General features: G+C 30.9%; 1 protein-coding gene across 1 annotated transcript; it reads left to right on the forward strand.

Moving 5' to 3' along the window:
* The first annotated feature begins 6263 nt into the window (after positions 1–6263).
* Positions 6264–7903, forward strand: LOC114194823 (uncharacterized). The gene is made up of 2 exons (XM_028085234.2): positions 6264–6408; positions 7293–7903. The coding sequence occupies exons 1-2, from the start codon at positions 6264–6266 to the stop codon at positions 7901–7903; spliced, it is 756 nt and encodes a 251-aa protein (XP_027941035.2).
* The last annotated feature ends 6642 nt before the right edge of the window (positions 7904–14545 follow it).

Consider the following 14545-nt stretch of genomic DNA (forward strand, 5'->3'; position numbering starts at 1 on the left):
AAATTCTTGACTTTGACTGGTCGGATCTTTAATCGGAGCTCTATAGTGAGAGCAGTTTTTATCGCAAGGTCACTGTAGTTTGGTTGTTGACAACATTGCACATTTTTCGTAAAATGAAAGTTACTACTTCGTTAACTGTTGGATCGAGCTGATATTTTAACAGCTGATCCTTAACACATAGTTTTTAACTTTGACCAGTCCGATCTTGAATCGGAGTTTTGTAGTGAGAGCCGTGTTTATCGCAAGATCACTGTAATTTGGTTGTTGACAACATAGACCTTTGTTGCTTGTTTGGTGTACAAATTTCTTTATAATTATTCAATTAAGTTGGTTCTTATTTCATTTAGTTCTTGATTCAATCATATTTAATTTGAATATAAATACAAAAATTTTCTAAGCTTTACACAAGCTGTAGTTTTATTTCTAAAATCCCAAAAATCGTTTGCATAATGTGATGTTAAGTTGGATTGCTATGTTAAAGCATGAGATGAGTGAATATGCATGAGTAAAGATGGTTATAGGTGGTGAATGATGAGTTTGGCATGATCTTGGTATGGAATATACATGAATGGTTGGTTATATATGTGGTCATGAATTTGGTATGAGCAATAATGTTACATTGATGGTTGGAATCATGGTTTTGGTTGGGTTAGGACGTAATTCCACGATAGTTTCGTGGTGGTGCCTCATTGGTTAGGATGTAATTCCATGAGCCTCTAGGTGAGACCTCATGGTGGTGCCTCAGTTGGTCAGGACGTAATTTCATGATCCCTGTTAGTGGGAGTTTATGGTGGTGCCCCATCTATATAATTTAGTAAGGATTCAGTGTAAGGTTGCATCCTGACACTCTAAGGAGTCAGTTAGTCTCATATAGAGCGGATTGACTCTTCTGGTGAAAGTAGCAGGAGGCTTGAAACCCATTAAGGGCTAACCTTGTGTGTGGGGTTGAGACATTGTAACACTTAGCTCAGGGGGAGAACAGCTCGGTAGAGCAGGGTAATCCACCACAAGTGTAAGCATCTGCTGAATCCGACTAATTATATATATCCGGATGAGTCGTTTCTGAGTCATAGTGTTTTGTGTGCAAGTCATAACATGATTGGTTGACATGAGCATCTTGGACTATGAAATTATATGTAATTGTATCTTAAACCATTTTTTGCTCTAACTTACCCTTTGTTTGTTTGTTTGATTGTTATGTGTGTGGTTTTCTCTTTTTACGATGATTATCAATTTATTGATGTGAGCAGATGCGAGAACTCCCCGTGGTCATCAGGGTGATGGAGGTTCCGCTGCTTAGTATGTGTTGGGACAGATCTCGCTTTTCAGAGTTTACTTTAGGGCTATGGTCCATGTATTATCTGCTCTCTAAGTATTTATTTTAAACACTATCGAACTATTTTCTTTGTCTAGTTATTAACATCGTCGTGTGTCCTAGTATTTCATTTTTAAGTACCTAAGATATTTGTAAGGAGTGACTTGATACCACAAATTGGCCCTTTATGTTATCTGTGTAATATTCCATTTGATTATGTTAATATTTAAATGGGGTGTTATATATATATATATATATATATATATATATATATATATATATATATATATATATATATATATATATATATATATATATATATATATATATATTATTTTATAATTCTATCTATTTTTAACTAGATAATATTTAGTGTTTATTAAATTAAAATATTTTTTTTGTATTTAAATACATAACCATATATCTTCTCAACCAAAAATAATTATACAAATTATAATTTAAAATAATTGTATAATTCCTAATTTTTTTTTTATAAAATCATTTATATTTGATTTTTTAAAATTATATTCTTCTATATATAAAATAGGAATACGCATACAAACTCTATTAGTATTTAATAAAACACTTAATATACAGAATTTATTATAGTAAACTAATAAACTAAATGTGCTAGGTTCATTAAACATTTTATTGCATTAAAGTTGATATAATATTTTAGTAAATATTTATTAAATTAGTAAAATATTTATTAAATGTAATAATATATTTAATTTGCCAAATCTTTTTAAATATACCAAATTTTGTATATTTAAATGAAACATTTAATTTTGTTAACTAAATTTACTGTATTTAATAAAATATACCAAATTAAGAATTAAACTATGAAAAGAAAGGTTAGTTTTAGAAAAAAAAAAACAAAATGTTGAATAAAAGCTTAAAAATTATTTTGAAAGTTGTTTTCACTATCATATTCTCGTTGGGGATTGTATGACAATTTTCCAAATAGTTTGACAGGCTTTCATAAACTGTTTGAAAGATGGAAAATGAGTAAAAAACTACTTTTCTATTTATTTAGCAACAAGAAACATATTGATTTATATTTGTTCACTCCACAACAATGTTAGATTTAATTTCATTTATAAAATGAAAAGAATTCCATTAATATTATAAATATTCCAAATATCATTTATAACTTCTACCTTAAAATAAGTATATAAAATTATACTCATAACTATCTTATCATTTTTTCTTGAAATTAAGTATCACTTCTAAGCCAATATATATGTAAAAGTATCATCTTATTACTCCAAATATCACTTTTAACTTTATCTTATCAACGCGAAAAATATTTATACTATTAGAAAGTTATTATATTTATAAAAAAATGTAAAGAGCAGACTTTATAAAAATACAAAAGATAAAACATGTGTAAAAGTACGAAGAAAGGTACACATATCCCTTTAGTAGTGTATGTGAATCATGTAATTTTACTTAGGTCATCTATTTCATTGAATCCGAAAGCACTCAAGAACAACTTTTCATATAGATAAAGGATAAATGTCATTCATTCCATTAAATCTCTAAAGCATAAAGGGATAATCTCTCGTAGAGAGAGGTATCCTATAATTTTAAGATCCTGTCTTACTTTTCTATATTATGCAATTATTGAAAACTATTAAGTTTTTACAATTTCAAATACTACTCACACTACAAGAAAACATAGATTTTACTTTCCAATAATTTTGTCAATTAAATTACAACATTATTAACGTTGGCTTAATCGACTCTAATACCATGCTAATGATTTTTTTAGAAAAACTAAAAAGAGCAAAATTATTTTTAATTTTTTTAAATAAATAAATATTTGTGTTATTACAAGATTAACAGACACGACATTAAATAAGTAAGGTTAGTGTTAGGTTATCATATAGTGACCTTATTTATTTATAATATTTATATTTATTTAAGTCAGTATTAGCTAAATACATGTTAACTATAAAAAAAACTAAAATAAATATTAAAAATAAATAAGATTAAAACTAACTTAACAAAAATTAACTTTATTTATTTTTAATATTTATATTTATTTAAATTAGAATTGAGTAAGTGAAAGCTAACCATACAAAATTAAAAAAGTAATAAAAATAAATAAGGTTAGCATCAAGATATTCAACACTAACCTTATCTAATTTTAATATTTTATTTATTTAAGTTAGTGTTGGCTAACTCGTTAAGTGATATATTGTGTGTTCTTTATAATATATATTATCTCTGTGTTTTTTATATCGAATATATACTATCTCTATGTTTTCTTTATATTGAATATATATTGTAAATTATTTTTTTTATCAAAAGGCTCTCATATTTAAAAGTAACAAATTTTTCCGCTCATAATTTTCTTCTCTCACTTTCTATATAAATCTTATCACACTTATGATCTACATTCACATTCATAAATCTTTCTACACTCATCTCTTCATCCACACACATTTCCTTTATCAACATTTTTTCCTCTTTTTTTTCCCTCTTTTTCTTGTTCATCTGCATTCTTCTCCTTATCTCCTTCATTCATACTCATTACCCTCTTCATCTACACTCATCTTATTTATTTATACTCATCTTCTTAATTCATTATAATTATTTATTTATTTATATTATTATTTGAACATTGAGGTATTTATTTCTGTTATTGGTGTCGGTCAAATTGACACAAATTAAACAATTGCTTTAATTAAAGATTAATTTAAAAATTAGTGATAAAACTGCTAACGAATTAATGTTCGAGATTTTACGGTCACATATACATGCAATACAAACGGACACAAAGCGTCAATAGTGTCATTTCTTTTATTTATTGATTGAAAAGTCCAACCAATTATATATATATATATATATATATATATATATATATATATATCATAATAGTAATAATATTACTATTAATAATATTGTTAAGAACAATTTAAATTTATATCTTAAATTTACCCTTATTTATTAAATTCTTAGCCTTACTATAAAATTCAGCAACATGTTATTTATTCTATCACATAATCTTTCACATCAAATTTATTTGTTTACTTTGATCAGAGCTAGAAAAGAAAAAATTGTTTTATTTATTCAATTGATGCTTATGTGATATATTTATAACATATTTTTATTAATTAAACTGAATTTTAAATTTCCTATACAAGTATATAATTAATTAACTTATTTCCTATATAAAGGCCATATAGTTAATGTAAAAGATATTTATTGATTAAAATAAATGAAGACGCACTCGTCTACATGTATTAATTGAATATATAAAGATCATTCATTAATCATAAAAAAAGGTTAAATAGTTGAAAATAAACTACCAATTTACTACTTGACACTAATTTGTTAAATTGGTTCTTAAAATTAATAAAATGTTCTCCAAAACATTTACATCATTAATTCATTTAGTCTTTAAGGTTATAATAAAAAATTAAATTCATCCTTGAAATAGATAAAAATACAAAATATTCTTAAAATTATAAATTTATGAATCAATTAGTCATTTAAATTGTAATAATAAAACAAATTGGACTTAGATTATAAATGTATATATAATGAAACTTGTTTCTTATATTAATATTTTAATGAATATAAATTAATTCATAGCCTATACTTTTAAGGACCATGCCATTCTTTTATTTATTTAAAGGATCAGTTAGATTCTCAATATGATTGTAACTAAATTGATCAAGGACATGATGCAATTGAAGTATTATTTTATCATTTTAAAATATTTAAGGACTAATTTGATAAAGTATTACCATTCTCATGAGCTAAATTGATAGTTTGCTCATCAATTATAACGAAAATTCAAAAGTAAGATATTGTTAAAGAAAAAAAAAAACATGTCTTTTTTATACGTTAGAAAGATTTGAAAATTTTCAAATCAAATATTCCTAGTTTATCCAAATAGGTAGTGTATTTTGTATTTTGCTTAGTAATGATTTTTTTCCTAACGGGGAAAGTGAGACTAATTAATCTCCACAATATATATATTATCTTCAATGTATGAGCATATAGTGTCTAAGTACTACATAATTTATTGTTTTCAGTACGTAATGGTATAACACTATTTACATTACCAAATTTACTACTAGTATTTAATTAGTGGATGTCTTAAATAGGTATGCAATTTAATCATTATTTTAATTTAATTTAATGAATATTATTTTAAATTAAGTAATCAAATTAATTGTCGGTTTCTAGACACATTTTTTTCGTTCTAGTTTAACTTATGAGAACATGACAAGAAATTAAAAGTGTTTTATATGTTAGGTTTTAATTTCTCAATAACTTCCAACAAAATATTATATTATTCTTTCAAAGGTAAAATATGTTTTCTTTTTTCTAAACTATTATAAAACCTATGTTTCATTTATGTACTTTACCAAACTCATGTAAAATATCTTTTTTTACCAAAAATATTTGTGAAATAACGTCTGTTTATTATATGGGAAACACTCACATATTCTTTGATGAAAAAGATGTTTTACGTAATTGTTATAAACTAAATAATTTATAATTTAGTTTATAAACATATTTTTTATAATAGTTTGAAAAAAAAAACATAATTATCTCAATGGTATTATGAGAGGAACAGTTGTTATGGTAATTGTAATTTCACAGGAAATTTGAATAATAACTAAACATGTTGTACAAGTAATCTTATTTTAACATAATAATATCCTTTCTCTTTTTCCCTCCTTTATTTTTGTTCTTATCTATGAACAAACGTAGAAAAGCAAGAGGATTAACTCTGTTCTCCCAGAAATAGTAAAAGGAAATCACAGATAAATTGAATATTTTGTTTGTTTTTATGAGGTAAGAAGTTAAATATTAAATAGTGAAAAAGAACCCTAAACAAACGTCTCCATCTTTGTGCCCCTTTTTCATCACTCTGAACTTTATTAGGGGTTCTCTCTGCAGTTCCTGATTCTGAAGAATTCAATCCATGGCTCCTTCAGCTGCTGAAAACATGCCCAATTATCGTGTTAATCACTGGAGGGAAGATGAGGATCAAAAGCTAACCCAACTTGTTCAACAACATGGTCCTCAGGACTGGAATGCAATTGCTCAACATATACAAGGACGAACTGGTAAATCTATCAATTAATTAATTAGAGTAGTATTTAAGATGATTAAATGTCCCCTTAAAAATATATTTGGATTACTTTATGAAAATATATATGCAATTCCTATGTCCTTTTTTTTATATCATTGCTGCATATCTAGAACTCAAATTGAGTACCCCATCATGTTATTTGTTACGAAAATCTAGTGGAATAAAATTTAGAATATAATTTGGCTTTTGACGGTGAAAAAATTAGTTTTTTTTTTTTTTACTGATAAATCTCAACTAAACATTTATACAGGAGTGGTAAAGATTGGTTTGTTGATCAAATGGTTGGGATCATGTTCTTCTTTTCTTTCATGTTCTTACAAGGTTTTCAATATTTTAATTAGTTGAATAAAATGATTATATTTTAATTAATTAATCAATAGTATTTGATAAAATGTATTTGCTTCCATTAATCTAATATAGGCTCTGTTAAGTGGGAATTAAAATTAAAATAGTATAAAATATAATCATTGGGAAAATATTTTATTATGATACACTAAATAACAAGTACAGAAGATAAATATTCAGAACACGAAAATAATTCAGAACATTTTTTTATAGTGCTGATTTTTTTTACATCATCAACCATAATAAGTTGGTTGGAATCATGTTCTGATTTATTTATTGCACAAAATTCATATCAGTTTTAACAAGTTTAATCATATTTGATATTTCTTATGTCACGTACCAGCAGATAAACTTGGAGAGAACATTATGAACAGAATTTATATATTATTATATAAAATTCTTGTGATGCAGATACAGTATAGTATAATAAAAAGGGTAGAAAACTAATGCATAATATCATAGTGTTAGTATAATACATGAGTATTTTGAAAAGTGGTTTTCATTATTGTTCAGGGAAAAGTTGCAGATTAAGGTGGCGCAATCATCTTGATCCTGGTGTTAACAGAAACCCTTTTACGAGAGAAGAAGAAGAGAGACTCCTTGCAGCTCAAGAGGTTCATGGAGCAAAATGGGCAACCACAGCCAAACTCTTCGATGGGAGAACCGACAATGCCTTGAAAAACCATTGGCACGTTTTGATCGCACGAAAGCGAAAGGAAGCCAACAATGGAAGTTTGCAAGACCTAACGATGAACGCTTCAAGTTCTTCCTCCTCTCACCATCACACATTGTTTGACATCATGAACTTCAACGCTGCACGAACCCCACTTCCACCTTCCTTCAGCCCTATCAATTTTGGATCAGTGCCATCTTTCTCAGACTCTTTTCCTGGGAAGGAAGGGAGTCATCCTTTTGGGCTGTTGAATCATCGTGATGCTGCTGCTGCTGCTGTTTCTTCTTCTTCTGGTGGAATCATGATGAGAAAGGGCTTGTTTCATAGCTCATCATCAGCATTCACTAGGTTTAAGGGTTCTTCTTCCTCTGATGATGATGCTGGATTCAAGGATGTTACTTTCTATGATTTTCTTGGTGTCGGTGCTGATGATGATGATGATGATGAGTGAAGTGTTTTTAATATTAAACTTTACTACTATGTTACTGGACTCTCTTTTTCTGTCTCTCGTTTTCAAAACCTTGCACTAACTAAAGTTTTAAGTAGTGATTACAGTTAACCACATTGTAATCACAATATGATTGTTAATTGAGACTTCTAAAATTCTGATATACTGTGATTAAACGTGGATATATAGTAATTTAAAACTATGGACACATATATATACTAAACTAGTTGGAGTTGTAAATATGTCTTGTGTTCAAGGTAGTGAAAATCTACAACTTTTTACTTAAATTTCAGCATTATTAATTTTGATCAAAGGTGATATCATATATATATATATATATATATATATATATATATATATATATATATATATATATATATATATATAGCAAGATTGCCACTGTATAGTAGTAATAATATGTGAGTCAATCTGTGTTAATATTACTGGTTAATTTTCATCTTCTCCATTGGTCATACAGAGGAAAATTTTTCTAATGCATGCTAACTAGTTAAGCAACTGCAACATTGTTTTTTTTTTATGTGAATTTTGTTGAAATTTTTTTACAGGGATAAACTAAAAAGATTGACTATATCTGATATATAAGTTCATTTCTATATATCTGATATCACTTTCGATATAAAATTTTAAAGTTTAATATTTATAGATCTTGTTTTTTTATGTATACCACTCATTTTTTTTTTTCATTTCTACTAATTATGAGACTGAATTTCCTAACAAATATTTGAACACAATTATGATTTATTTATTTGCCTATATATGCGTTTTACTCATCACAAAAAAGAAAGATATGCATGGTTGATGATGTGATATATAATTTAAAAAACTAATTTATTGAAAGAATAGAGAGAGAATGTAAGAAAAAGTGTGAGAGTATATTAAATTTGTTATCTTTATATGCTAACAAATATACTTTTATGAGATTTGTTAACATATGTTTACTTATTTTTTATTTGAAATAGGTTAGCGACTATACCTTAAATTATCTTAAATTACATACTTAAACTAAAAATAGACATTTCTGAACAAATGGTTTGATGTTTAATAATGTATATCCGCTTCCTTTTCTGAAGAAATATATCTAGAAGTTATAAATGCAATTTTCTTATAATGCATATAAAGGATAACTTTAGAGTATTCTGACTTAAAACTAGTGCATGTATGTGAATAAATCCATTTTTAAAGCTAAAATAAGTTTAATTCATTTATTTTTATATTAAATTTTTTATGAAAATATTTTTTAATCTCTTTTATATCTTTTCATATTTATTTTTAAATTGAATTGGAATATTTTTAAAGGAAATTACCAATAGTTAAACAAATCTAAGATATAAGCTATTTACTGCAAAATATTATTTGTCATATAATTTATATATTTAAAATTATTCATTTATTATAAATTTTCGATATATATATAAAATAGACATTAATAAGGCGTATTTCACGTATTAAATTGTATGTTTTCTTAAAGATGGAAACAACTATGTCTCCTCCTGTAATAATCTCCAATTGGCTTTCACCAAAAATTAAAAGTATAATTTCATAACCAAATTAAAGAAGTTTTATTATTTATCAACTAATAATTAAAAAATTTAAAGAAGTTTTGTTAATTATTAGTTATGTATTGCTTTTAAAAAATCACAAAGCATTTTAATGTCGTTTCGGTTAATTACAGTTTTAGCTCTTCTACATAATCAATATGCCATTAGCTCATGTATATTTTATGCTTAAATTAATTCCTTAACTTTTTCTTTCCCTAAAAGCTATGCAAATTTAAACGATTATGTTGTATTTTTATGAAAAATTAATGTTAAAATCTTAATTCAGTCCTCTAATTTTCATGAAAAATTCAATTCTATCTTTGATTTTTATTTGATTTGTAAGACCCACTTATATTTTAGTCCTAATGCTTAAGGGTTACCCTAAATCAGTTGCACCTAGGGCTAGTCCATAGGGAGCCAAAGACCCTAAACTACCCTAACCATCTCATTCTCTTCACTTTTCAGAAAACAGCCACCTTGCTCCTCTCCTTTTCCCCTCAACAGTGCTCTCCTAGGATTTTGAAACTCATTCGTCTTCAAGTGAGTTCAACCCATTTTTCCACTCACGTAAGTTATTTTCAGTTCATACTCTTCTCTTTTGGTTTGTTTTTTGTGATTCCAACTGAGGTTCGTCATGATAACTTCGTTCCCTATCTGTCCATCATTTTTCCAGCTCACTAAATTGTCCTAGGAGCTGTGGTGTTTCTCTGGTCGTACTTAAACCCTCACAGTAGTTGTTTCCAGGTAAGGGAAGCTAAGGCTTACTTGTTTGATTCGATTTTTGCTTGCCTTGCTACTGTTTCACGATTTTTGGACTTGTGTGCTACTGTGAATGTATGGAATGCCTTGTTATGCTATGACTGGTATGTATGTAATGCCTTGTTTCACGATTTCGGGTATGTATGTATGGCTGGTGTAGGGAGAACAATGGCGAGATCTGATGTTTTCGCCCAAGCGAGCCTGTCTCGCCTAGGTGAGACTAGTAGAAAAAGGCCTAGGTTCATACTCGAGCTCTCGTTTTGAGCGAGGTACTACCTCGCTTAGGCGAGAGGGGCTCGCCTAAGCGAGAACTCGTGGGAACTTAAGGCACGTCGCTACAGTTGTACCCTAGGCGAGGAACCTCACCTTTGGGTGAGGGGTAGTCTCGCTCAAGCGAGGAGGGCTCACCTAAGCGAGAACTCACGAATTTTGCAGGGGCTCTCTATTGGCAGTCTCGCCTAAGCAAGGACCTGTGGCTTGAGCGAAAGACCTCTTTCGCCTGAGCGAGGGTCCCTGGCTTGAGCGAGACTGGTATGGGAATTTGCTCCATGGTTGTTCTTTTCCATGCTTTTGGTTGTTGATTGTAAGTTTGGTTTGGATTGCCCTATTTAAAGTACGAAAGTATATGAATATGCATGTAAGATCTAATGGTATGAGTTGGAATGGATGAGTTTGGCATGATATACGTATGAAATGTGGTTGAATGGTTGATGATATATTGGAATGAGGTTGGTATGGTTAGGACGTAATTCCACGAAGGTTTCGTGGTGGTGCCTCATTGGTCAGGACGTAATTCCATGGATCTCTAGGTGAGATCTCATGGTGCACTAGTAGAGTAAGGGCTTTTGGCCCCGATTATTTTTTATACTCTACCCTGGTTCCAGAACCGAGGCATATTAGGGTGAGGCCAAAAGGGATGGCTTTTGGCCTCGGGTGTGAACCGAAGCCATAAATTTACTCTTCTGCCTCGGTTCTAATGTGAACCGAAGCCATTGTGTCAAAAAAATTTAATTAATTAAAAGCTCGCGACGACACATATGGAGCTCTTGAAGCAACGATGGTCGTGGTAGCGTCTGTAGTGGAGGCGTTCTCGTCGTGGTAGCACGTTCGTGGCGGGTTTCGTGGCTCATGCACAACAGCAGTTGTCAGTGGTGGTTTGTGGATCTACAGGGGTCGCGATAATGTTTGCAGATCTGGTTTTTTGATTTGTAGGTTTCGCTATCGCCGATCTGGTTTGCACAACCACTGATGGCGTTGTGTGAATGCGGGAGAGCTCACAATGGTAATGACACTTCTTCTCTTGTAGTGTCTCTTTGTGGCAATGCAATGATGTGTTTTGAACCCTAAATCTGTGAACCCCAAAGCAACACAAACAAACCAAAACGCAAAATAAAAAAACGCAAAAGGAAACCCATTTTTTGGACTCACCGGCAACGAGAGGCGACAATGCAATCGGCGACAGTGGATGGCACGACGGAGGCGGCGACGCGCGATGGCAGCTAGTCGGCGATGGAGCTAGACAGTGGTGGTGGTAGAGAGTGCAAAGGGTTCGCGCAGAGAGAACTGTGAGAGATGATGAATAGTGGAAATGGTTCACGAATTGGAAATTATAACAGGCTTTATGGCCTCGGTTCAATTAATAACCGAGGCCTAAAGTACTTACTGCCTCAGTCCAATAATAACCGAGGCCAAAACATCTGACGCTGGTGGCATTTTTGAAATTTTATAACATGCTTTATGGCCTCGGTTCAATTAATAACCGAGGCCTAAAGTACTTACTGCCTCGGTCCAATAATAACCGAGGCCAAAACATCTAACGCTGGTGGTATTTTTGAAATTTTGGTTACTGGATTGCCTAATAGGCTTTGGTTCGTTTGTAACCGAGGTATAAAACTACTTACTGCACCGGTTTTTAGGAGACCTGAGGCAAAAAAGTTCAAAAAAATTGCAAAAATGCCACCACCTCCTTATAGGCTTCGGTTTCACTATAACCGAAGCCTATAAGGCGAGTTAAAAAGTCAAATCTGCACTAGTGGTGGTGTCTCATTGGTTAGGATGTAATTCCACGATAGTTGCATGATGGTGCCTCATTGGTCAGGACGTAATTCCATGACCCCTGTTAGTGGGAGCTCATGGTGGTACCTCATTCTTAGGACGTAATTCCACAAAGTTCGTGGTGGTGCCTCATTATATAATTTAGTAAGGATTCAAGGTAAGGATTGCATCCTGACACTCTAAAGAGTTAGTTAGTCTCACGTAGAGCGTACTGACAAAAGTGGTGAGAGTGGTAGGAGGCCTTAGATCTTTGAAGGCTAATCTTGTGAGTGGTAGGGTGAAAACCATTGGCAATTGGCTCTACAGAGTAGTGGAGGCCACCACAAGTGCAAGCATCCGATGAATCCGACTAATTATATGTATCCAAATAAGTCGTGTCTTGAGTCTTAGTGTATTGTTTGCAAGTCATCACATGCTTGGTGGATGTATGTATCGTTGGCTATATGAATTGTATGCAACGACATGATAAATCATTTTCTACTCTAGCTTACCTTTTCTGCTTGTTGTATGTTCTATGTGTGGTTTTCTCTCTTTGCGATGATCATTAATTTATTGATGGGAACAGATGCGAGAACTCCTCGTGGTCAACAAGGTAATGGAGACTCCGCTGCATAATCTATCTGTGTTGGATTTTCGCTGAATTGAGTTTTCTTTTAGGGCTAAGGCCCATGTATTGTCTTGCCTTTGGGCTTTATTTCTGAATATTGTTAGTCCCTTACTCTATTTTGTTATTGACATCATGGTGTGCCCTAGTTCATTTATGTTTCTTCTGGATAACTGTAAGAAGTAGTGACTTTATACTCCATGACTTGCTTCTTATATTATTTTGTGTGACATTTCATTTAATTAAGGTCATTACTTAAATGGGGTGTTACATGATTCAATTTAGTCCTCTAATTATTTAAATTGATTCAATTAAATCTTTTTCATTATATTGACGTTAAATTTTTTATAATTTATACATCAAATCACTTCACCTACAAAATAAAATTAATTTGAATAGTTACACTTTTTTGATGAAATAATTTGATATAATAATTTTAATGAAAATCTAACATCAATCTAACTAAACATAATTGAATCATTTTATAAAAGTAGAGGACTAAATTAAACCAGATAAAAACTAAGGATCTAATTGAATTTTCTATAAGAATTATAGGACTCCAAAAGTATTTTAGCAAAAAATTAACTTCGTATTTGTGTGAAGTTTCCTAGTTAAGTATATCATCATTATCATATTTTTCTTTATAAAATTTCCATTTTCAAATTCATCATAAGTTTCAAATATTGAGTGAAGAAAATGGTTGCCCTCAAGCCGTAGATGACACAACTAAGCAGCCTCTAGACCTAAACCTATAACACCCTCTCGATTCCAGCAAATCCTAGATGATCGTCATGTATGTCGTATGGTATGTTTAAACATTTAGATTTTGATCAAACTCCTACCTCTTCCTTCTCATGTTTTATCAAGTTATGCTAGATCTAGAATTTGGTGGAGTTGACCCTAAAATCAAGGGATATAGGTCCAAAACCCTTTTTACAATAGAGACCACTATCAACAAACCCTTACAATTAGTTTGTTATAAGGTGAGTCATGTTCCTAACTATAGATTTGTGAATTACATTTGTGTTTGGATCGGTTGATATAAGCGGAAATGCGAGCGTGAAAATGCAGAAAAAGTGAAAAAATAATGTTTCTTAATTTTGAAGAAAAAGGTGAGGAAAGTTCATAACCAGAGCCGTGTAGTGTTCTAATTGCCCTCCATTTTCTTAGATGCAATATACAACTTCGCTTTTTCACATGCATGGTACAAATTCTTTCTCATGGAAAGACACACGTAGTCCTGAAATTAGAGAGAGGGAAGGAGTGCACTTGAAGAAAAAATGATTTTGAGCACATGGAGAATCGATTCTCTTCTTTCTGATTTTGAAAGAATAGGTTCTTGTCTTATTTTAACTCATAGGGAATCAATTCTCCTACACTTCCATTACTTTGTCGTGGGTGACTTGTGGTGGTGGTGGGTCCTATTCTTGGTGGCCTGACACATATTTAAGGATGGAGAGCATGATCAGCGTCGTGGAGGGAGGAGAGTTGAAAGAGGAAGTCCTGGTGTCACGAGAGGACCTTCAAGTGGTGCTGGTTCTCGAGGAGGTGGATCGTGTGATAGAGCTTCTTGGCAATGGAGACTAGGGATTCAGGGGAGAGGACGATGCAAGAGAAGGAAGGGGATATGAAGGTATAGGCAACCACACCACCACATGTATGTTAGCA

Source organism: Vigna unguiculata, chromosome 8 (assembly GCF_037176805.1).
Source record: "Vigna unguiculata cultivar grain cowpea cultivar isolate G323 ecotype 2 chromosome 8, ASM3717680v1, whole genome shotgun sequence".
NCBI classification, from domain to species: Eukaryota; Viridiplantae; Streptophyta; class Magnoliopsida; order Fabales; family Fabaceae; genus Vigna; species Vigna unguiculata.

Excerpts from the sequence above, each read along its gene's own strand:
- LOC114194823 (XM_028085234.2), top strand. The coding sequence starts at position 6,264 with ATGGCTCCTTCAGCTGCTGAAAACATGCCCAATTATCGTGTTAATCAC. Across the intron at positions 6,409-7,292 it reads ACATATACAAGGACGAACTG|GGAAAAGTTGCAGATTAAGG; the intron begins GTAAATCTATCA and ends ATTATTGTTCAG.